This window comes from Sphaerodactylus townsendi, linkage group LG07 (genome assembly GCF_021028975.2).
Source record: "Sphaerodactylus townsendi isolate TG3544 linkage group LG07, MPM_Stown_v2.3, whole genome shotgun sequence".
NCBI lineage: Eukaryota > Metazoa > Chordata > Lepidosauria > Squamata > Sphaerodactylidae > Sphaerodactylus > Sphaerodactylus townsendi.
This window is the reverse complement of record NC_059431.1, coordinates 114,381,706-114,406,955: the sequence shown is the minus strand read 5'-3', so window position 1 is coordinate 114,406,955 and position 25,250 is coordinate 114,381,706. Positions and strand designations below refer to the sequence as shown.

The 25,250-nt window shown below is 48.6% G+C and overlaps 1 protein-coding gene across 1 annotated transcript in view; it reads left to right on the top strand.

Annotated features, from left to right (window-relative positions):
- The window catches only part of PLA1A (phospholipase A1 member A), a 35,303-nt gene extending 11,938 nt beyond the window's left edge, over window positions 1-23,365 (top strand). Inside the window, exons 4-11 of the mRNA XM_048503197.1 lie at window positions 2,569-2,677; window positions 4,412-4,513; window positions 12,020-12,109; window positions 14,605-14,772; window positions 15,923-16,012; window positions 18,220-18,328; window positions 21,530-21,694; window positions 23,010-23,365. Of these exons, the coding sequence (XP_048359154.1) occupies window positions 2,569-2,677; window positions 4,412-4,513; window positions 12,020-12,109; window positions 14,605-14,772; window positions 15,923-16,012; window positions 18,220-18,328; window positions 21,530-21,694; window positions 23,010-23,145 (969 nt within the window). The 3' untranslated portion in view covers window positions 23,146-23,365. The remainder of the gene's footprint in view (window positions 1-2,568; window positions 2,678-4,411; window positions 4,514-12,019; window positions 12,110-14,604; window positions 14,773-15,922; window positions 16,013-18,219; window positions 18,329-21,529; window positions 21,695-23,009) is intronic.
- Window positions 23,366-25,250: the final 1,885 nt, after the last annotated feature.

The following is a 25,250-nucleotide window of genomic DNA, read 5'->3' as shown; positions in this document are numbered from 1 at the left end:
TGAGTCTCCTGCAGGAGAGAAAGGGGGGATATAAATCCAAACTCTTCTTCTTCTTCCAAACTATATGAGCTCTGCAGCCTTCTGCTGCTTTGAGTCTCCACCCCTTTCTGGGTCAACCCATTCTGAGCATGGAGGTTACACAGGCATCACAGTCAATAATCAGATCATAACTCAGAACCCACAACCAAACACTGCACCGTATAAAACATTTAAGCACGCTGAAAAGCATCCCAAACATCCTAGCGTTGTTACAGAGTGTTTGGGAATGTGTTTACAGACATCAGAGCTAAGATAGCTTGAGCGAGTTCTTTGCTGGGTGGGGAGGCTGTGGCTCAGTGGTAGAGCATCCGCTTGGCATGCAAAAGGTCCCGGGTTCAATCTTTGCTACTTCCAGTAAAAAGAACCAGGCAGGAGGGGATGGGAAAGATCTCTGCATGAAGCCCTGAAGAACTGCTGCCTGTCTGAGTCGGTACGACTGACCTTGGCGGATGGATGTCTCATTCAGTATGAGGCAGTTCCAAGTGTTCATGTGACAGAACACCTAACTAAGCAAAAGGTCTTCACTTGCTGATGATGGAAGACCATGGTAGAAGGAGATAGGCCAACCTCCAGTTTTAGTGCCACAACCAAGAAGGCCCTTTTGCAGATTGGCACTCATCTCGCTTCAGATAGCAGGGGCACCCAAAGCAGACCCACCAAAGATGGCCAGAGTAGAAGGGCAGGTTCATCTGGGAGAAGGCACGTTGGCCCCAGGTCGCATAAGGAAACCCCGTAGGAAACAGACCATGCTGTGTTTATGCCCTTTTAAAATAAAACAAGGAGTCTCACGGCACTGTAAAGACTGAGAGGATGTTATTCTAGCAGCTTTTGTGGATTCCAGTCCACTAGCTCATGGCTCTAGTCCACAAAATCTTCTACTGGAATAAAATTTGGTTAGTCTTTAAGAGAAGAAGAGAGAAGAAGAGTTTTGGATTTATATCCCCCCTTTCTCTCCTGCAGGAGACTCAAAGGGGCTTACAATCTCCTTGCCCTTCCCCCCTCACAACAAACACCCTGTGAGGTAGGTGGGGCTGAGAGAGCTCCGAGAAGCTGTGACTAGCCCAAAGTCACCCAGCTGGCGTGTGTGGGAGTGTACAGGCTAATCTGAATTCCCCAGATAAGCCTCCACAGCTCAGGCGGCAGAGCTGGGAATCAAACCCGGTTCCTCCAGATTAGATACGTGAGCTCTTAACCTCCTACGCCACTGCTGCTCCTTAAGGGGCCCCAAGTTTAAGGGGCCCCAAGTTTTGCTGCAGCAGACTGGCATGGGTATCCCTCTGGAATTACCTTCTCCCTTTAGTAAACCTAGGATTGACTACAATTACATGTTCTACATGGGGCAGCCCTTGAAGACAATTCAGAAGTTCTCGGTTACCTGATCTCCCTAATTCTCAGGCACACAGGAGCCTGATTTGGATCAGGACTGCGCCACGTGGGGGAGAGAGGGCTTATGAAGATTTTTCTTTCCTAAACAGAAGAATCTAAGGCCCCTTCCACACATGCAGAATAATGCGTTTTCAAACCACTTTCACAACTGTTTGCAAGTGGAGATTGCTATTCTGCACAGCTTCAAAGAGCACTGAAAGCAGTTTGAAAGTGCATTATTCTGCCTGTGAGGAATGAGCTAAAGAGTGTTTTTAAAAACCTTTGTATGTTTGTCTACATAAGTGTTTATTTTGCTGTAAAATGTTGTTTTGTCTTGTGCTGCAAGACTGTTGTTTAACCTGGCTGGAACAGACTCACTCCCTAACTTCGCCATCTCCAATCTTTCTGCCCCTGTGGCCACGAAATTCTGACACATGGTGGCAGGCGCAACCATAAAATGGCTGTCGCAGGAGGTGGGGCTAACCATGCCGAGGAAGCCCAAATACAGGGGAGAAAAGGGATAATTAAAAAAACAGACAGGGAAAGAGGAGTGAGAGGGAATAAAGTTAACTCTGGTGGATTCCACGCAGCACATGTTGAACATGCGACGCTACGCAGCCAATCAGATTGCGGGAAAATCAGCATGGCTGCAAGGGTTCGTTTCTGTATTCCTTCAACTGCTGCACACGAGTTGTAAAAGAAATGTTTTAAAAGAAGCGTTTTTGTGCAAAGGCGTGAAAACAATCCACATTGTTTTTATGGGCTCAAATTGCTTCCTGAACGCATAGACAGCATTCGTGCAAGTGGAAAAAAGGAAAACGGGTTCATTTAGAATGATTGCAACTTGTTCTAAATACGTTGTGCGGAATCCACCTCTACGGTGGAAGTCGCCACTAAAACAATGTCGTTTTAATCGGTGCAGCCAATCAAATCTCCAAAGGCCAATCAAAAGCCCTGCTGAGCAAATGCTCCATCCACTTTCTAAAAATACTTGGTGGGTTCCAGGAAGGTGGCAGCATGCACCACAGTTCACACGGGCACCGTGTTGGGGACCCTTCCTGTAACTGTCCTGACGTTGCATACTTTGGAGTTGGGAGAAATGCTCAAATTTGGGATAGAAATGCTCAAATTGCAGGAATGACTCCAGACTATTTGAATCTTCAGGCCTTGGGCATACCAGAGACATCCATCCACCTCATTGGGGTGAGCCTGGGTGCTCACGTCGGGGGACTGGTGGGCCATTTCTACAAAGGCCGCCTTGGAAGGATTACAGGTAAGGAAAAGCACCCAGCCAAAATGGCAGTCAGCTGGCCAGCCCCCTAGTCCAGTGGTGGGATCCAAAAATTTTAGTAACAGGTTCCCATTGTGGTGGGATTCAAACAGTGGCGTAGTGCCAATGGGGCTGGGCAGGGCACGACGGGGGCGTGGCCAGGCATTCTGGGGCGGGGCATTAATAATTTCTCTGTTACTGTAAAAAACTCTTACTGTAAAAAAAAGTTCCTAATTTCCAGCTGGTATCTTTCTGTCCATAATTTAAACTCAGGGATAGGGCGGTATAAAAATCTAATTAATAAAATAAAAATGAATAAATTATAGCAAGTCCTATCGCCTACTGCCAACAGAAACAACTACTTCTCATCTAATTGACTGCCTTTGCAAAATGTTTTCAATCCCCCCCATCTGTTTACCATGATGTTTGTCTGCACTCACCCCCTTGAAATAATTCATGGCCGCCGTAAGGTGTTTTCTCCTTTTGGGGTGGGGGGTGGGGGTGTTATTTGTAGAATCGATGTCTCATTGCTTCAATTCTTCCTAGCTGTGATTCTCTGTGTATTCGATGGCTCAAACATTTAACCCCCCCCCCCAAAAAGAAAAAACAGAGAGAGAGAGAAACGATGAAAACAAAGTGGCAAGGGGAAACGGAGTGAGCTCAGGGAAGCAATAAAATGGCATCAAGAAGGGGATGGCGCAGAGGCATGGAAAACAGCAGTGGGAAAGATAAAACGTTTTAAATATGCCTGCACAGCAAGGGAAGATGTCTTGAAACCATTTCAAACCAAAGAATCGTTTAAAAAGGGGATTCAGATAAAGCATTTCCAGGCTGGAAATAAAACGTTTTCCGAACCAAAGGAAAAGAAAAACGATGCAGAACTCCATTGAGGAAATGTTTTATTTCCTGCCTGAAAACGTTTTAAAAGGTTTGTGCAGAAAGGTTTGTTTAACGAGAGCGGGGGTGGCCTGGAAGAGCCCAATTTCCCCAGATCTCAAAAGCTAAGCAGGGTTGGTACTCAGAAGGGAAGACTGTAGAGAAAGGCAATGGGAAACTACATGTGCTTATTCACTTGTCTTGAAATTTCCTTTCTGGTGTTGCGTAGGGTTGTTGTCCTCTGGGTGGTAGATGGAGATCTCCTACTATTACTACTGATCTCCAGGCAAAATGGCTGCTTTGGAAGGTAGACTGTGTGGAATTATACCGCATTGAAGCCCCTCCCCTCCCCAAACCCCACCCTCCTCAGGCTCCGCCTCCAAAATCCCCAGATATTTCTGAACCTGGAGCTGACAGCCTTCATGTTGACTGCAACTTAATGGCACATCACACACACATTGTGTAGCAATCTTTTCGTGTATAACTTATACAGTGAAGATCTTTGTGCTGTGGTGCAGGGGCGGAGCGAGGGGGAACTGCGCCTTGGGCACACTTGAGCCCTACGACCCTGCAACGCCCCTGCAACGCCCCCATAGGGGTGTGTGCCCGGTGCGTCCACCCCTGTCCCCTTGACGCTACACCACTGCTGTGGTGTCAGCTGCTGGAAACCCCTGCTTACAGATCCGCACAGCCAGTCACACACCCCAGTGCCAAAAGCCCCACCCATTGTCTAAAAACACTTGAAGGAAGGCAGGAAAAGCATCCACAGGTGCCGTGTCGGGGAACCCTGCTCAAAGGCCGCTGGGGTCTTCTTACAAATGGATCGGGTTTTATGTCTGCATTTTTTTTACCATGTTTCAGGTCTGGATCCTGCAGGGCCCAGATTCACCAGAGCCAGCAAGGAAGAGCGCCTGGATCCTGGAGACGCCCTTTTTGTGGAAGCCATTCACACAGATGCAGACAGTAGGCCTCCTCTTCCGTTATGTTGAGAGCACCTGTTATAGTCGGGAAGCTTCCTGTTATACAGAGCCTCTGCCTCAGACCTGGGCATTATACAGCCCGCGGGACGCATCCGGCCCGCCGGATGACCCTGACTGGCCCCCCTGCCGTGCTGGGGAGCAAGGCGTCTTTGAAAGCCCCGCAGAAGCCAGTTGCCTTGGCTGCCGGCTTCTGCAGGGCTTTCAAAAGCGCCTCACCCCCCTGCCTTTTGGCCCGGCCCTCCACAATATTTTCTGTTTCTTATGCGGCCCCATGGAAAAAATAATTGCCCACCCCTGCTCTGCCTGAACTAAACGAGCCAGCGTGGTATAGTGGTTAAGAGCAGAGGATGCTAATCTGGAGAACCGGGTTTGATTCCCCACTCCTCTACATGAGAGGCTAACTTTTTATCCAGTGGACCAGGTTTGTTTCTCCAGTCCTATATTCCTCCTGGGTGACCTTGGGTTAATCACGGTTCTCTCAGAACTCTCTCGGCCCCACCTGCCTCACAAAGGATCCACTGTGGGGAGAGGAAGGGAAAGGAGTTTGTAAGTCCCCCTGAGTCTCCTTACAGGAGACAAAAGAGGGGTATAAATCCATCATTGGTGTCAAACTGGTGGCCCTCCAGATGTTATGGACTACAGTTCCCATCATCCCCTGCCAGCATCATGCTGGCAGGGGGTGATGGGAACTGTAGTCCATAACATCTGGCGGGCCACAAGTTTGACACCTTTCCTGTGGTGAATCATCCCCATATGGCAGTAATGTGTAGGAAAGCTCAGCTGGGTTGACCATCTCCAATGTTTGTGGCACTTTGTGAAAGACGCAGGCAAAAAGACGCCGGCGAAAAAGGTCTCTCCCTCCAAAGAACTGACCTTTTCAAATTGTCCTTTTCCATTGGGCCATCAGTGGAAAAGGATAACAAAGCAAGACCAAGTATTGGATGTGCTACATTTTTGGATACTGTGGGGAAAGCCAAAGATCCTACTGAAAAGATGTGTTTTGAAGAGGGGTTTGAAGCAAGAGGAGAGTGTAAGACTAAGCAGGGAAAGGAGAGAAAGATTGCAGAGAATGGGTCTCAGTGTAAGAAAACTGCCCAGTGCATTTTGAACAAGTTAAAACTTTTTTTTGCAGAATACTATACTATGGACAGTACATATGGACTGAATCAGTGGTGGGATCTAAAAATTTTAGTAACAGGTTCCCATGGTGGTGGGATTCAAACTGTGGCGTAGCACCAATGGGGCTGGGCGGGGCATGATGGGGGCATGATGGGGGCATGGCCGGGCATTCCGGGGGCGGGGCATTCAAACTGTGGCGTAGCACCAATGGGGCTGGGCGGGGCCTACCAGGATCACCTCCGTAGATGGTTGTTTATTTTCTAACTTTTCTACAAATGATGATATCCTACTCCATGTGTTGATTAAGGAGTCTCGTGTCAATCCAGCAGGTATATACAAGTTCACTATAATCATGTGAAGAGCTTCCCCCTCTACCAAAACAGCCTGTGCAAGAGGGGGACATGAGTCGAGAGGAGTTGCTTTGATGCTGTTGGCTACAAATAGTGAAAGTCCTCCAGAATAACGACCAAACTTGGATACTCTTGTAGCAGGAAGAGAGTATTGTTGGTAGCCATTTAAGGCAAGCTCTGAATTGGACCAAGTTTCTTATGTAAGGCTATAAACGTAAATTTTTTGTAGATAAGTGAGGAAATCAACGATTATCAAGCATTTCTTGATCCATCCGGGCTATATTCCACGAGGATGAGGGAAATCACATCTCTTCTCTGATCTTGGATTTGGAGATACTTCCCCCATGCTGTGTTGGTCCCAGATTGGCTAAGAGATTTTGATAAGGGTTGGCGTCACTGAGATTGGTCTATGGTTGTAATTTCGTGGTCATTTTGGACCACACAACCATTATAACCTTGTAGCCTAATCGGGTCTGGCATGGAGGTATGTGTATCTGAAGCCGTGGAAGAATAGTCAATTATAATCTCTTTGGTGGGGCTTGGCTGAGTTGTATTATCCAAGAATCTCTTAAATGCATGTATTTCAATCGGTACTTGAATGGAAATCCCAGATGATCTGTTATTATCTATAACCTGATCTGTCTTCTGAGACGTAGTAACCTCCTTTGACAGAGGGATGCTGATGTTTGGGTGGGCTTCTGTTGATTGAAGTGGGTCATCCTCAGCTCTTTCAGCGTTCCTCGAACCAAGATTTCTTTTGGAGTTTTTAGGAGAGTATCTTTATCCAGTACATTTGTGGACTCTGAGGTCTACCTCCCAATGTAAGGGGAGGAGGTTGATGATGATATACATTCTCAAGTGCTAGGAGAGGTAGCCGCCTGGATAGGTGTTGGAGTAAGATCAGTATTTGTTGGGGAACAAAGTGTGTTTCACCGTGAGCTGCTGTGGGTGGCTTTGGACTTGCAGGCTCTGGCATTGTAATAGGGTGGTTTGTGATCTTGGCGAGGTGCAGCCTCAAGGCCTTTGTAGTAAGGCTGGTTGAATAAGGGTTGCCTCCCTTAGCCTGACTGGCAGTCCCCCCTTTACTTATGGGCACACAATTTGCTTCATTAGGAGAGTTATCTGGGAGAACGAGTATCTTTGAATTGCAGGATTATAGGCAAGTAAGGTTGGGCAAGAAGCGTAAATTTCCAGAGCATAATACATCCCCCCCAGGGGCTCTGGAACAGAATTGGGAGCAGAATTGAGGCGCAAAACATCCTCCACTTCCTCAAGAAGGATATGTTGGTGGGAAGAGTGGATTTCATTCAGGGACATCTCAAGTTGCTTCCACTCAACCGCTAGTTCTTTGATTCCTTTGGTAAAAAAGCTTCTGAAGGGGAGTGTCCAGTTTTGTTAGGGGTTTCCAACAGCAGTCGCTTTGTTGAACTCCTGTGAATTTGCATTTTCTCTTGTCAGGTGTAGCATGGGTGTCCCTCAATGAGTCTGTGGATAAAAGTAGTATTCCTAAAGAGACGCATAATTTTAATATCACACCTTCTGGAAAAAAAAGTGGCGATGTTTCAACAATAGTGAAGGCATTTTAGATGTGCTAAAAGTTAGGGGCAATTCTTTTATAGTAATCCACAGGGGGCAAGTATTTCATATGAAGTCAACTGAATCTTTGTATGCTGAGCACACTCTTAAACAACTGGCCTCAAAGAGAACCTAATTGCACTATAATTCTGACCACCTATTTTGGTTTAGCTTGGAATGTCCAATATACAACACCACTCCGGCATCTTTTTGCAAAATTAACGAATTCATATTAACTTAGCTTTAGCTGCCGGGTGGAGTGTAGGCCTTGAAGGCCAATGGGCAGTGTCTGAATAAAAGGGAGCTACCAAGTCAGATCCATTTCCTGCAAGAAGCTTGTGTCTTTAAGAGTTTGATGGGAGATCAAGTCTAATTTAGCCCCCCAGGGTGGTAAAAGTTGTTAAAAGTAGGTCAAGAGTTTTTTGAAATTAAAATCAACTAATTAGAGAAAAGTTCCTGTCGAGATGTATAAAGTGTCATGTGTTGTTAGTTCTTTATTCTTGTTGGAGGCTTTTGTAAACTTGGAATTAAAAGCATCCTGTTTTCCTAAACCAGTTGGAGATATGGGCTTATTTGCAGAAACTTCTTCTGCAGGGCTAGGAAACATATCCTCCAGCTCCAGGTTAACTTCCAATGGAGCAAATCTATTTGATAGTGTTAATCCCTCAATTAGTGCCTCCACTGGAGAATTGTCGATTGAAAAAACTGGTCAATTTTAGTCTGTTTACTAGACTTCTGGCATGGAGAGTGTGGGGATGAAAGGTACCATTTCCTCCCGTTCTTCATTTTTAGATAGCAGCCGTAAAACAATCCGACAATGAGTAAAATATTAAGCACAGAAGACATTAATTACACTAAGCTAAAACAGACGCTTAAGGCGTAAAGGCTGGTAAAAAAAATACTAAAGTAGCTAAAAGGCTTAAGAGCAAACTTCAAAAGTTCATTAAACTTCAGAAGTTCATTAAAATATATAATATAAAACAGAACCTTAACAGCTGGTGTTAAAAAAAACCTAAAAAAAACTTTAGTAGAAGTCTCAAGGCTTTTAACTGAGAATTGGGGAAATTGGCGTCTCCACACCAGCTGGTCAGGGAATGAGGAATGAGCCAGCAAAAAAAAACCTCAAACACTCTGGTTGAGCCAAGAAAAAAAAAAAAAAAAGTAAAAAAAAAACAACAGTTCAACCACACCTGATGATAGGGAAGCTCCAGGCTTCAGAAGTACACAACTTGTTTTAAAAACAAAAGGGAAACAGACTCATTAGTCAGCATTGCTATTATTAAAGTGGTAATGGATTTTAGCCTGGTTTTAAAATATCAACTCAGAAGGTTCTTTAATATAGTCTCTCTCAACAAAATTGCAATAGAAAGCTCTAAATTAAAAGAAAGTGCTAAATACTAAGAGATAAAACTACAAAGGGTAGGAGAAATTTAAAACTTATCTTTAAAAGGTGGAGGAGCTCAACAAAGAGCGACCGCTCGGCACCAACCCCCGCGAGAAGCTGGTGCCAAGAGTAACATATGCAGCCGGCTGGGCGGGGCATGATGGGGGCATGATGGGGGCATGGCCGGGCATTCCGGGGGCGGGGCATTCCTGGGCGGAGCTGTGGCAAGGACACAGCCGCTACGTTGGTCCTTGGGCGGGAAACGAATGCACGCAGGCGCAGGCTGCAGGCTGCATGCAGGCGCAGGCTGCACGCAGGCGCAGGCTGCCACGCACGCAAGAAAGCTAGACTGCTTCCAGTTCTGCGCGCTACTGCTGAGAGGAGGGGCGTAACTAAGGCAAAAATCACGTGGCAAAATCACCAATTAGTAACCCCCTCTCGGCACACACAAATAATTAGTAACCTACTCTTGGGAACCTGTGAGAACCTGCTGGATCCCACCTCTGGACTGAATGCGGAGATGCGGAGATGCGGAGATGCGGAGATGCGGAGATGCAGCCATGAAATATGGTGTCTGGGGTTGATTCCGCTCCTGAGGTCCACTCCTGACGGTGGAGTGCAGTCATGAGGGGGCGTGGCATTGCAAGGCACGCCCCGTCCCCCAGGGATTGGCGCCCGGGGCTCGAGCTCTGTTGCCCAAAATGGTGGGACGAAACAACCCTTTTTGGTTGGGGAAACTAGCTACAGAGCACAAGGTCGCTTAGAGTCGCTTGAGGAGCGTGGGTAACTTGATCACTATATACACACACAGATTGCCTATGTATACGGACTTCAGCTTACCATAAGAAACCAGCAGAGAACATACATTTCTTTTTTAAAGGATTTTATTGGGAAAATAACAAATGGAATAAAACAAAATCTCACTCACAATCCATTACTGAGGTAAAAACACATGCATTCAAGGTTTCCTTGGATGTAATTTAGAGGTGAAAGACAGGTTTTGGATATAGAGTGAAGGGATGAGATATCAAAAGATTATATTTACCAGTCTTGTAGAGGATGTCCAGGAAACAGAGACCTAATGGCAGAGGTGGGATCCAGCAGGTTCTCACAGGTTCCCGAGAGTAGGTTACTAATTATTTGTGTGTGCCGAGAGGGGGTTACTAATGGGTGATTTTGCCACGTGATTTTTGCCTTAGTTACGCCCCTCCTCTCAGCAATGTATGAGAGACTTGAAACGATCTAGCAGGAAAATACACCGGCGTGCGTGGCAGCCTGCGCCTTCGTGCGTCGTTTCCCGATCAAAGGACTGGCGCTGACTCGCGTCCTTGCCACAACCCTTTCCAACAAATGCCCAGCCCGGGAAAATGCCTAATGCCCCTATCATGCCATGCTTCAGTAATTGGTGCTACGCCACAGTTTGAATCCCACCACCATGGGAACCTGTAACTAAAATTTTTGGATCCCACCACTGCCTAATGGCCAGCACTAGGCTCTGGATGATCAGCGCTGATGGAACAATATTAAACACCATGGTGGTATCATTTCTCTGAGACATGAGAAAAGCATGTCTCAGACTGACTGGGGTCTGAGACATGCTTTTATAGCGCAAAACATGACTTGGGTCCAAGGAAATCCTTTAAGCAAAGGATTCTTCCAAGGTGAGGTAATGGTCTTGAGTGTCAGACCATTTGACCTGATGGCTGACCCACTATCTCAATGGGTTTTGCCGGCTATTGGGCAAAACAGGTAACGACCCTTAATGGGTGTTGCAACCTATATGGTCACAAGGACGATGAGTCACAGGGAGACTCTTGAGAGACAAATTCAAAAGAACTGGTTTCGCCCCGGTTGTGCTGTTGTCCATATTCAGATGCTGGTTCCTGAGTATGGGCCAGGCATGAAGTTGTGCGGGTGGGGGGTGGGAAGTCCTTGAGGCATTCTTGCCCACAAGTTCGGACAGTCCCAAGATGGAGTTTCTGAAAACAGACTCCTTTCAGGGCACTGTTTTGCCAGGTCTGCCAGGGCAGCATTCCAGGAGAAAGGCCATCCTCTCACCCTCCGCACTGCTATTGGTCTTAGGTTGGCTATACCCACCGCACCCCACCTTGCTATGCCACTGATGGAGTGGGTAGTTTCATTAAACGCACTGGGATGGATCCTACCCCTGTCCTGCTATTCTATGGTCCAAAGTTTATTTATTAATTCAGTGCCGTAGCAGCAGTGGCGTAGGAGGTTAAGAGCTCGTGTATCTAATCTGGAGGAACCGGGTTTGATTCCCAGCTCTGCCGACTGAGCTGTGGAGGTTTATCTGGGGAATTCAGATTAGCCTGTGCACTCCCACACACGCCAGCTGGGTGACCTTGGGCTAGTCACAGCTTCTGGGAGCTCTCTCAGCCCCACCTACCTCACAGGGTGTTTGTTGTGAGGGGGTGAAGGGCAAGGAGATTGTCAGCCCCTTTGAGTCTCCTGCAGGAGAGAAAGGGGGGATATAAATCCAAACTCTTCTTCTTCTTATATTCCACCTTTCCTTTTGGCTCCTGGTGCGTCACGCACCCCCTCGTCCCCTTGGCGCTACGCCACTGCCATTTACCAACTGCTGCTGCACTTGTGTTTCCTTCCTCTTTTTCCTGTGGAAGAAATGCCCCCTGCCCATGAGTTTTCAGAAGTCATCCAGCCACAACTGGAAGGAGACAATAGAGCAAAGTGGGCCTTCAGACCTGATGCAGCAGGGCTGTTCTTCTGATGTTATGAAAGGATCTCTGATTCCTTTCCTCTTCCCACATATGTGCACAAATGAAGCTTTGGCAGGAAGGTGAGGGGCATCACTTGTGGCCATCTCTCCACCTGGGGGCAGGGGTCTGCAACTCGCGGATCTCCAGATGTTCATGGACTATACTTCCCATCAGCCCCTGCCACATGGCCAGTTGGCAGGGGCTGATGGGATTTGTAGTCCACGAACATCTGGAGAGCCGCAGGTTGCAGACCCCTGAGTCCTGGGGGCTTGCAATGTTTCAAGTAAACTAGAGCGAGGACCAATCTGATCAGAGTCTTCTTTCAGAGTTTGGAATCCGGATCCCTGTAGGCCACATTGATTATTACGTCAACGGAGGCCAAGACCAGCCCGGCTGTCCCCGTTTCATCACATCTGGTGAGAAAGGTTCACGCTATATTTACTTTTCATCATTCCTGCCCTCCAACTAGGAAATATCCCTGCATTTAGGGTTGCCAACTTTAGTTGGGAAATTCCTAGATATTTTGGAATGGAGCTTTCGGGAGGGTGGAGTTTTGGGAGGGGGAGGGGTCTAATGCCCCAAAGCCGCCATCCTCCGAAGCCGCCATTTTCTCTCAGGATGCTGATCTCTGTTGTCTGGAGATCTATTGCCATTCGAGAAAATCTCCACCTGGAGGCTGTGCAAAAATTGGCCGGCTTTTCAGCAGTCCATTATTATTCATCAGAGTAATGTTTATTCATATAGTAAAGTTACCAAAGTAAATCACACATTTTTACATGAGAGTAGATGTAAGTCTGAGCATAAATTTGCGTATGCTGTGTGTGGTCTTTTTAAATTCTATTTCCTTCTTATTATTTTCTGTCCTGGCAGGAGCCGGTTTCTCCTTGTTTCGCCCAATGGCTGATTCAAGGAACCCGAACTCTCTGCTTATTTTCCTCTGACTTAGGCCCTTTTTGCACAAGCCAATAAACACAGATTAAGGGCAGGATAAAACCCAGGTGGGGGGGGGGACTTTGCACAGATCCTAGTCCTAAAGCGAATCTGCTCCTCATTTCCCCCCCACACCAACCCGAGTTTTTCAAGAATCATGTTATGTGCAATTCTTCTGTTTTAAAGTGCCTTGCTGCCGCAGCTGAGCGAACAGCCAGGGCTGTGAGGCGCGTTAGGTAGCTGCAATCCAACCAGAGAATCGCAGTCCCCGGCTCCCATCTACAGAGCCATGCAGGGACAAAGAGCCATTTAATGGCCCTGGGGGTCAGTTGGGCCTGCCTCTGAAACTGTGTGTCAGCAGCAGGCAGAGACCCCCACCCCCCAAAAAAACACCTCTGTGCAAAGGCAAATGGGTATGCGAATGGGCTGGGGCGAGGATGAGTTCGTGTAACACACATTTCACCCGTGTTTATTGGCCCGTGCGGAAAGGGCCTTATATTTCCATGTGAAGATCACAGTTGATCCTGTTTGTATACCGTGCTCATAACTGAGTGAGGAAAGGGGACAGGGGAGTAACTCATAGGCCCAGGGGAAGATAGAGTATGAGGGAACAGCTATAGAAAGTGACTCAACAGTGGGGAAGCAGTCAGGAGAGAGAAGAAGAATTGTTAGTACTTTTCCTTACTATGGGCCTTTCCCCACTCACCGTTTGCTGTGCGCTACTCTTGCCAAGTAGCGCGGGGTCCAGCGGCACTCCCCACTACAGGGGCGGTGACAACGCAGCCGCCCCGACTCTGCCGCTCTCGCGCCCCCTCAGTGCGCATCATTTCTGGCGCTGCTGAAAACAGCGCCTTTTGATGACCCCGCGCTGAAAAGGTCCACGCCGGATGAAACCGACGTCATTTTTAAAAGTGGGGAAACGGCCTATTCCTGCCTGTCTCTCAGTTAATATCCACCCCACTTGAAACACTATAAAAAATCAGTTCGGCTGGGGAAAACGGCTGCGTTAAAGGTCAGGCAGTTGCATACCAGACCTAAATGGCGCCAGGGGGCATAACCATCTCCCCTCACACACACCCCCACTCGGCTCCCTGCCCCCTGCGCCCAACTTACCGGAGCCAGCAGTGAGGCTGGGAAGGGGAGGGCGCGGGGGTGGGGGGTGTTTTGGATAAGCACCATGGCAGCAGACTAGCTCCTGGGCTCCTGGGCCAGCCTGCCCCCGAGCCCCATCCCCAACCTCCCTGCAGGCTGGCTTGTGCCGGCCTGCAGGGAGGGCAGGGGGTGGTGTTAGGGGCAGGCGGCTTGGGCAGGTGCCGTGGCAGTAGGCTGGCTCCTGCTCTTTCTGGGCTCCCTGAGCAGGGCGGGAGCTGGCCTGCAGATGTGGCAAACAGCTTGGCTGGTGAGCAGCGCACTGGCACAGAGGGCGCTACCAGGCACCAGCTGGGTCACCGTGCCACAGAAGGGACCCAACCGATGCCTGACACCCCCCACGGCCGTGGGGGCGAACCTTTGGCACTCCAGATGTTATGGACTACAATTCCCATCAGCCCCATGCCAGCATGCCCAATTGGCCATGCTGGCAGGGGCTGATGGGGATTGTAGTCCACAACATCTGGAGTGCCAAAGGTTCACCACCACTGCCCCACGGGATGAAATGGCGTGCACCTTGGGACACAGGATACCCTATGTCCCCATGGGCAGTATGCTATTTTATCCTGCTGAGGTCTATCCCCAAACAGCCTTTTCCAAGCCTAACCCCCCAATCTCCTGGAGTTTCCATACCCCCATACCAAAATTTCAGCACTAGCCTCGAGAACATTATCAAAATCCCTATACTTTTGTCATGGATTAATCCATCCCGAAGAACTGTTCAGCTCTGTTCCAACGTTCCCCTACCGACGGTGTTCTTTGGACTTGTCCGTTCTGTCTCCCAATAGTCTCAGATTTATGCTCTCTCTGTCTGTCTCTTTCTCTCATGCAGCCTATAACTCTATGATCTGTGACCATATGAGGGCCGTGCATTTCTACGTCAGCGCCTTGGAGGACTCCTGCTCCTTGATCGCTTTCCCCTGCTCCAGTTACAAGGATTTCTTAGCAGGCCGGTGTGTGCATTGCACCGACTCAGTTTTGCCTTCCTGTCCGGCCATAGGTATGTTGCCGCTCTCAACACCAGACACTGATATCAGACCTATCCAGGTGTCCAGGAATCTAGAACTTGGTGGTAATTTGGGGCCCAGAGAAGACCAGGAAGTGGCCTCATGGTCTTTTCGGGGAAATAAAACAAGCTTTTATGGCAGGAAGAAAAGAAAAATGAAAGTCTGACACGTGCATTCTTTTTAAAAACAACAACACAGTTTTTAGTGCTTAAAAGCAACCATGCCAACTTGAATTCAAATTCTTCAGTTCAGTTACCTCAGAATGAGGTTTAAAAAGTTTCCGCTGTTTCAAAATCTTCACAAGCTGATGTGGAAAGGAACATGATGAAGGAGACTCCAGTTATCTTCATCCTTCCCTTCGCATGATGATAACATGAAACAGTCCTTTTCGGCAGAGGTGGGATCCAGCAGGTTCTCACAGGTTCCCGAGAGTAGGTTACTAGTTATTTGTGTGTGCCGAGAGGGGGTTACTAATTGGTGATTTTTGCCACGTGATTTTTGCCTTAGTTACGCCCCTCCTCTCAGCAGTAGCGCGCAGAACTTGAAGCAGTCTAGCGGGAGGTGCACCAGTGTGTGTGGCAGCCTGCGCCTGCGTGCATTTGTTTCCCGCCCAAGGACCGGCGCAGCGGCTGTGTCCTTGCCACAGCCCCGCCCAGGAATGCCCCGCCCCCGGAATGCCTGGCCACGCCCCCTTCGGGTCCCGGCCAGCCCCATTGGCGCTACACCTCAGTATGAATCCCACCACCATGGGAACCTGTTACTAAAATTTTTGGATCCCACCACTGCTTTTCAGGCCCCATGGCAAATGGGTGGCAAGAACCACAGTCCCATTTGAAACTTGATGGCCAGGCTGCAGATGTGGTTCTAAGAAGAGTTTTTTTTTAATGAAGCCATTTTCTATTTTCAAGGGAACACACAAAACCTTCACTAAAAAAGCAGAGCCGGTTCTCCAACTTAGCCCCTCAAGCTACTGCTTTGGGCAACACAAAAACAGGGTGTTGGGGCATTGCCAGCTGGCGCCCAGTCATCATCAGGGCAGGAAGGGACTGGTGGCCATTTTGGAAAGAGCAACACCGCTGGCAGAGTCTGTGCTGTGGAGACTTGGTCCCAACCAACCCACATTGTGCTCTATTCTTGTTTTAGGACTTTTAGACAATGGAGGAATCAAGGTGAAACCACTGCCCCGAGAGGTCAAAGTTTACTTGGCCACTTCTGCGTCAGCGCCATACTGCTGTGAGTAGCCAAGCGGCACATCCCGAGGAAAGGGTTGCCAACTCTGGGTGGGAAATTCCTGGAGCTTTGGGGGTGGAGCCTGGAGAGGGGAGGGACTTCAGCAGGTATAACATCCACCCTCCAAAGGGGAACTGATCTGTGTCATCTGAAGATGAGTTGCAATTCTGTAATATTCCCAGGTTCCACCTGGAGGTTGGCGGCCTTGGGCTGGGGGCTATTCCTGGGAGGCAACACAAAATGCACAACTCCATAGAGTCAGGGTTGTTCATCACTTGCTTTCTCTACATTTGGCGGGACTGAATGTTTGAATGGACTCCATTGAAAAGCACTGCGTAAGGGATGGAAAAGAGAAGGAGAGTTTGGATTTATATCCCCCCCCCATTTCTCTCCTGTAAGGAGACTCAAAGGGGCTTACAATCTCCTTGCCCTTCTCCCCCTCCCCCCACAACAAACACCCTGTGAGGTGGGTGGGGCTGAGAGAGCTCCGAAGAGCTGTGACTCGCCCAAGGTCACACAGCTGCATGTGTTGGAGTGCACAAGCTAATCTGGTTCACCAGAGAAGCCTCCACAGCTCAAGTGGCAGAGCGGGGAATCAAACCCGGTTCTCCAGATTAGAGTGCACCTGCTCTTAACCACTACACCACGCTCGCTTTCAAAAGAGATAGTTCAAAGGTTTTCATAGCCGGAATCAACTGTCTGTTGTGGATTTTCCAGACTGTGTGGCCATAGTCTGGGAGTTTTCACTCCTAACGTTTCACCCACATCTATGGCTGGCGTCTTCAGAAGAATGTCACAATAAGATGTATTTCTGGAGAGAAATACATCTTGCCATGACATGCCTCTGCAGATGCCAGCCATAGATGTGGGTGAAACGTTCAGAATAAAAACTACCAGATCGTGGCCACACAGCCCAGAAAATCTACAACAGCCAGAAAGAGGTAGCTCTTCCTGAGATCGGTGGTGGCCCATTCACACATGATACTTGTCACATGATGTAGCCATCATAAGACCAGCTCTGATAACTTGTGGACCACATTGGTTCCTTAGGAAACAAACGTCCCTGATGTCACTTCCTCTGGCCAAATGTCAAAGGAACAAGAACATCTGCTAACAAGGAACTGCTGAACATGCAGGTTTTGAACGCACAGTGTTGCGAATGAGGAACTGGAAACATTTTGCCTTGAGTGTGTTAGTACTGGTATTTGCAAGCGAGACACTCAATCAAAGCCGTAGCGAGGGGGAACTGCGCCCGGGGCACATATGTCCCCTGCGCCCCTGCCACGCCCCGGAACACCCCCACACCAGCACATGCCTGGGGCAAGATGCCCCCTCTATCCCCTGGGCGCTATGCCACTGCACTCAATCAATCCTAGCCACGCGCTGAGAAAACTGTAAATATGTAACAGTACAGTATAGTACAGCGATGGCGAACCTTTTCAAGACGGAGTGCCCAAATTGCAACCCAAAACCCACTTATTTATCGCAAAGTGCCAACATAGCAATTTAACCTGAATACTGAGGTTTTAGTTTAGAAAAAAACGGTTGGCTCCAAGACGTGCGTTACTCAGGAGTAAGCTTGGTGGTAGTCGGTGGCTTTGCTTTGAAGCAACCGTGCAACTCTTCCAACCGGTGAATCATGACCCTAGGAGGGTTTACTCAAAAGCCAGCCCCATTGCCAGCAACCGAGCTTACTCCCAGGTAAAGGATCGCACTTTAGTTCTTCGCATGAAAATCAGTGGGGTTTAACAGCGCTTAACAGGGTTACCGACCCTGCTTCCCCAAAACTAGGTCTTAGATTTAATGCTAATAATCGAGCCCAGCAGCCCAGGCCAGCCTAGATGTGTGTGTGTGGGGGGGGGGGGGACTCTGTTTGCGCGTGCCCACAGAGAGGACTCTGAGTGCCACCTCTGGCACCCGTGCCATAGGTTCGCCACCACTGGTATAGTATTTGTTGTTTTTATCTCCATGTTACCCTACCCTTTTAGTTAGTAAAGCAACTCATTTATATAAATCAGCTCATTAGTATCTGGTATCTGCTAAACTCGGCCAATTGTGTACACCCAACCAACAGTTAGGGTCTCCCCCAACACAGAGAAATACTACAGTTTCTTACCTTCCTACATCCTGGATGGACATAGGAAGAAGTAGCAGACTTCTGTGGATGCCAGAAATTAGTACCATTTAGTGTGGCTTTCTCCATTGCTCAGTGTACCACAGCCTGGTTAAAGTTCGCTTGCAGCAGAGGAGAATTTTGGATACCAGCATTGAGATCAATTTCTGGAGCAGAAATTCTACCTTCAGTGTCTCCATCACTGTGTGAGTAATCGTGGACAACTGCGGCTTGTCTCTGCTTTCTTTGTGCTCTTTTTCTTTGCTCTGTGTTGACCAAGGAAGGGGCTTTTCTCTGCATCACCTAATAGGGCTCAGCAATAGAGTATCTGCTTGGCATCAGAAGGTTCCCAAGTTCGACCCCTCACTTCTCCAGTTAAAAGGACCAGGCAGTAGGCGATGTGAAAGACCTCCACCTCAACTGTGAAGAGCCGCTGCCAGTCTGAGTGGACAGTATTGACCAGGGGCGGAGCAAGGGGAAACCGCGCCAGGGGGTCGCGCGTGCCCTGCGACCCTGCTGCATCACCCCCCACCCCGGAACGCCCCCACCATGCCTCCTCCATGTCCTCACCATAGCTCTGCCCGGGGCGTTGAGCCCACCTGTCCCTTTGGTGCTACACCACTGGTATTGACCAATGTTCCCTGTAAGCCGCAGAGCCGTGCAGACACCATATTGGTGCCACGCAGATTGATCGGCTGCCAGCAGGGGGAGCTCTTGCAGGCAGCTCAGTTCTGCATAGAGTTAAGGAACTTCCGCCCAGTTAGAGGGACTATTGGTACTGACCAATGTTCCCCATAAGCCGCATGGCCATGCAGCCACACAGACACCATATTGGTGTCACACAAATCATCAGCCGCCAGCGAGGGTAGCTCCCACAGGTGGCTCACATCTGTGCAATTCCCTACTGCAGCTAGAGCAGTGGTGGCGAACCTATGACATGGGTGCCAGAGGTGGCACTCAGAGCCCTCTCTGTGGGCACACGTGCACAGAGTTTGTCATGTGATAATAGTGTAATTATTTCAGGGAGATTATTAGCATTAAGCCTAGTTTTGGGGAGGCAGTGTAGGTAACCCTGTTAAGCGCTGTTAAACCCTACTGATTTTCATGAGAAGAACTAGAGCATGATCCTTTACCTGGGAGTAAGTTCGGTTGCTGGCAATGGGGCTTGCTTCTGAGTAAACGCTCCAAGGGTTGTGATTCACCCGTTCGAAGTGTTGCACAGTTGCTTCAAAGCAAAGCCACCGACTACCACCAGGCTTACTCCCGAGCAACTCCCCACCAGGCTTACTCCCGAGCCTTGAAGCCAACTGTTTTTTCTATACTAAAACCTCAGTATTCAGGTTAAATTGCCATGTTGGCACTTTGCGATAAATAAGTGGGTTTTGGGTTGCAGTTTGGGCACTTGGTCTCGAAAAGGTTCGCCACCACTGAGTTAGAGGGACTATTGGTACTAACCGTGATGGTCCAAAGGTCTGATGCAAAATAAGGCAGTTTCATGTGTTTGATTGCATATTTGCACAAAGTTGAATTATAGCAGTAGCACAGAAAACCAGATAGGTTGATCTATGAGAGATCTGGTAACATTAGATGCTGTGAAGACATGAAGCCAGAGGTGGGATCCAGCAGGTTCTCACAGGTTCCCGAGAGTAGGTTACTAATTATTTGTATGTGCCGAGAGGGGGTTACTAATGGGTGATTTTGCCTTGTGATTTTTGCCTTAGTTACGCCCCTCCTCTCAGCAGTAGCGCGCAGAACTTGAAGCAGTCTAGCAAGAGGTGCGCCGACGTGCGTGGCAGCCTGCGCCTGCGTGCATTCGTTTCCCGTCCAAGGACCGGCGCAGCGGCTGCGTCCTTGCCACAGCCCCGCCCAGGAATGCCCCGCCCCCAGAATGCCCGGTCACGCCCTCGGAATGCCCGGCCATGCCCCCGGAATGCCCCGCCCAGCCCCATTGGCACTACGCCACAGTTTGAATCCCACCACCATGGGAACCTGTTACTAAAATTTTTGGATCCCACCACTGCATGAAGCTCCCAAGGATCTGCAGTTTGACACCTGCAGATGTTTCTGCAGCATTCAGTGGATTCTTGCAGGATCTCACTGCAGAAAGAAAACAGCTAGAGATCCAGAGCCAAACCTGCTGGGAGACGGTGTCAGTGTGGAGCCAGATGGCAGCGCCTTCTGTAGGGAAGATAAATTATCTAAATTCCTCTTTTCGCAGTTTCCCCCTGCAACCCAACCATCCTTTTCTTTTCCTCTTTTCAGGAATTTGGAGGCAGTTTCCTAATCATTGCCGTTTTGATCCAAAAGGAATTGAAAAGGGGCTGGGGGCAGGAAGGGGGTTCTGCCGAAATTTAAAATGTCACTCTTTTGTGCTCAGAGGCAGGCAGTGGGTTCCCAAACCTGCTGTCCTCTGGCTAGAGCACCACCTAGTGGTGCATGACAGAAAACAACCACAATGGCTGGAATTACGAGAGGCTGCATTGATTTCTCTTCTAAGAGCAATCGTATGAAGGTCTGGAGTCCAATGCCCTGCAAAGAGAGGCTTAGGGAGCTGGGTATGTTTAGACTGGAGAAGCGAACCTAAGAACATAAGAAAGAGCCTGCTGGATCAGACCAGAATCATAGAGTTGGAAGAGACCCCAAGGGCCATCAAGTCCAACCCCCTGCAATGCAGGAACACACAATCAAAGCACTGTCAACACATGTTCATCCAGCCTCTGTTAAAAACCTCCAAAGGAGACTCCACCACTCTCCGAGGCAGTGAATTCCACTGTTGAACAGCCCTGACGGTCAGGAAGTTCTTCCTAATGTTTGGGTGGAGTCTCTTTTCCTGCACCTTGAATCCATTACTCCGTGTCCTGGTCTCTGAGGCAGCAGAAAACAAGCTTGCTCCCTCTTCAACATGGGATCCCTTCATATATTTAAACATGGCTATCATGTCCCCCCTTAACCTTCGCTTTTGCTCTCCCCAGTAAATCAGTCCCCCGGAAACTGAAGAGCTTTCCCCCTTCCCCAATTTATAAATCTCAAAAGACATCATTGTGACACTTGTTCATGTCCACCATTACGAGTCCTTCCACGAGGTAATAAGAGCCGAAACCTTAAAGTCACTCCTGGTTAATTTTATGGATAATCAGTGCAAACTGTTTTAACATGTTCTTTTTCCCTTCCTGCATTGACCCATGCAGGTAGTTTTATTTTTTGTTTTATTTTTCATTGATGTATTAATATGCCAATAAAAGGCGCTGTTGTTGTTGTTGTTGTTGTTGTTGTTATTTATTTGTTGTTGTTGTTGTTGTTGTTTTGTTGTTGAGATAATAATAGAACTTTGGCAGCCAAATGCAAGTGTATTTACCATTTGCCACGAGGCACCTATGCTTACTCACTTCCCTTGCTGGGTTTTGCAGACCCAAGCGGGAGACCCTGGGCCAAAGCCTGGTGACTCACTCCATGCCACTGTGCCAGGTGGAGAGGGTGACACTGCTGTACCACCCCAAGAGCTGGCGAAGGAGCAGGGAAGAGGATCCGGTTGTCGACCTGTTGTGTGCTGCTCCCCTTCCTATGAATGCAAGGTAAGTGAGAGACTCCTTGATAAAGCTTGTTCTGGCAAGAGAAAAAGCTCTCTGGCTTTGTGTGGAGGGCATAGCCAGTGGTGGCGAACCTTTGGCACTCCAGATGTTATGGACTACAATTCCCATCAGCCCCCTACAATTGGCCATGCTGGCAGGGGCTGATGGGAATTGTAGTCCATAACATCTGGAGTGCCAAAGGTTCGTCACCACGGGCATAGACAATCAGGTTGGTTTGGGAGATGTTCTTCCATTCACATGCGGCTCTTGCTGAAAAGTATAAATATTAATAGAGTCACAAAGACCAAAACAATTCAATCCCCTAAGAGCAGTGGCGTAGTGGTTAAGAGCAGGTGTGCTCCAATCTGGAGGAACCAGGTTTGATTCCCCGCTCTGCCACTTGAGCTGTGGAGGCTTATCTGGGGAATTCAGATTACCGTATATACTCGTGTATAAGTCGACCCGCATATAACTCGAGGCACCTAATTTTACCACACACCAGCTGGGTGACCTTATGGACTAGTCACAGTTCTTTGGAGCTCTCAGCAGCCACCTACACTAATTGAGGCATCAGGTGGTTAAATGTTGTGAAGGAAAGTTTATTTCAAAGCCCTTTCCAGTAAACTCACTCTGCACAGGAGAGAAAGGGAGGATAAAAATCAAACTCTTCTTCTTCTTCTTCAAGTATCCACCACCCAAGTTTGGTGACGTTTGGTTCAGGAGACCCTCCTGATGATACCACCCAGGATTGGTGAAGTTTGGACCCTCAAAAGGGTAGCCCCATCTACCATTAGCTTCCATTGGAAACAATGGGGGATGGGAGCACCCACTTTGGGGGTCCATAATGTAGGACTCCATAAACCAAACCTCGCCAAACCTGGGTGATATCATCAGGAGAGTCTCCTGAAAAATCCCTGAAATTTTGGTACTGGTAGCCTAAAAAATACGCCCCCTGCAGGCCAAAAACGGGAAAAACACTGAAAACACCAAAAAAAACAGAAACGAACCTGCATTTTTGGCACCCTCCACAAAGGGGCGCCCTGGGCAACGGCCCACCTTGCCCATAGGCAGAAACGCCACTGCTCCCTGGTATTCCTTGGAGGTCTCCCACCCAAATACAGCCAGGGGCCTCCCTGTTTCGCTTCCAAGATCTCCAGGCTACAGATATCAGTTTCCTTGGAGAAAATGGTTGCTTTGCAGGGTGACTCTATCTCACTGAGGGCCCTCCTTTCCTCAAACTCCATCCCCGCCAAATCTCCAGGAAATTTCAACCCAGAGTTGGCAAACCTATCCTAACTTCACTCTGTTCCTCTTGCAGTGAGAAAATGTTCTGCCTGACACAGACGATCCCTGTGATGGGAAGGAACAGCCCGTCCTATGACTTGGCCTTTGCGTGTGGGTCTATCACAGCTCCCCCAGAGGATGCAGAGAGAACAACGGGACGTTGGCAGTGAAGTGTGCTGGTTTTGGCCTATCTTCTCTGCCCTGAAGTCTGAGGCCTGGGACTGTCGCAGATGTGTGTTGAATAACTCCTGCCCTACTTAGAATGCCTGTGTGGCACTACTGATTGTTCCTCGCCCACTACTGATTGTTCAGCAGTGGCTTAGGAGGTTAAGAGCTCGTGTATCTAATCTGGAGGAACCGGGTTTGATTCCCAGCTCTGCCGCCTGAGCTGTGGAGGCTTATCTGGGGAATTCAGATCAGCCTGTGCACTCCCACACACGCCAGCTGGGTGACCTTGGGCTGGGTCACAGTTCTTTGGAGCTCTCTCAGCCCCACCTGCCTCACACGTTGTTTGTTGTGAGGGGGGAAGGGAAAGGAGATTGTAAGCCCCTCTGAGAGAAAGGGGGGATATAAATCCAAACTCCTCCTCCTCCTCCTCCTCCTCCTCCTCCTCTTCTTCTTCTTCTTCTTCTTCTTCTTCTTCTTCTTCTTCTTCTTCTTCTTCTTCTTCTTCTTCTTCTTCTTCTTCTTCTTCTTCTTCTTCTTCTTCTTCTTCTTCTTCGCCCTTACCCCACTCTGGCATGAAAAGCCGCACCAAAAGTGCTCTTGCTTTCCCCACGGAAAGAAGAAGAAGAGTTTGGATTTATACCCCCCTTTCTCTCCTGTAAGGAGACTCAAAGGGGCTGACAATTTCCTTTCCCTTCCCCCCTCCCCACAACAAACACTCTGTGAGGCTGAGAGAGCTCTGAAGAGCTGTGACTCGTCCAAGGTCACCCAGCTGGCATGTGTTGGAGCGCACAGAGAAGTTGATTCACCAGATCAGCCTCCACGGCTCAAGTAGCAGAACGGGGAATCAAACCCAGTTCTCCAAATTAGAGTGCGCCTGCTCTTAACCACTACGCCGCTGCTGCTCCGGAGAAGCACAAGAGGAAGTATGTCAGGACAAGAAATGTTGCCCCAATGTGCCTCCTCTCTCGGCGTGCTGCAAACCGGAAGCATGTTAGAACAAGATTTCTTGTCCTGATGCACTTCCGGTCCCATCGCTCATCGGAGCGCCAGTGGATAATTGTCCTATGTCTCTACTCAAAGCCCCTGAATTTTGCAATCAAGAAGAAGACACGATGCAGCATATACAGAGGGGTCTATCTAGAACACAGGTGTCAAACTTGCGGCCCTCCAGATGTTATGGACTACAGTTCCCATCATCCCCTGCCAACATCTGGAGGGCCGCGAGTTTGACACCTATGATCTAGAAGCACTTCCCGCTGCTTTCGGTCCAGACACACCTTATTTCCTTCCCGTGCTGCGGTCTGAAAAGACCCGCATGTCGCATAAAATTACAGCAGTTGTTCTGGATCAGTCCCATAAACTATCACAACGATCACCTTGTTTCACACCTTGGCCATTAATACCAGTATGCCTTTGCCTGCTCCCTCAATAAACGCAACAAAACTCGTGGCCGTCCCTACCCCCAGTAACCGCAAATACCATTTGTTAATCTACCCCATGTAGAGAAGGGGTTCCTTTTCTACTTTCCTTTAATCTACCTCAATGGCTTCTAATATTAGCATGTCCTCCCTTAGGGCCAAATTAGACATGACAGTGTCCACAGGTAGAACACACGGACGCTGTCCCATCTAGTTTGTTCCTTTTCTGTACAATACAAAAAGGCCTAAACTTCTCATAGGGGAGGCCCCAATCCCTTGTTTTATTTTGCCAGTTTTCTGCCCTTTTTACAGCGCTACAATAACTGTAATCAGAACTATACACAGCGTTCCAAATGTAGGCTCACTATAGAACCTACACCACGGCATTCAAACCCTGACTGCTTCGTTTTTTAGTCTGAATAATCCTTAATTTACATGTTATCTTTCCCCTCGGACTATTTATTGGGACTGGGCCGGTCGCTATAGAAATAAGCTGCCCACTTTCCTGCTTCCTTCAACATTTCCTAACATTATTGTCTTTGCCAGCAACTCTCATCTTCTCACAATGCAACCAAAGTATGATAGCCTCAGTTTAAGAACATAAGAACAAGCCAGCTGGATCAGACCAGAGTCCATCTAGTCCAACTCTCTGCTACTCGCAGTGGCCCACCAGGTGCCTTTGGGAGCTC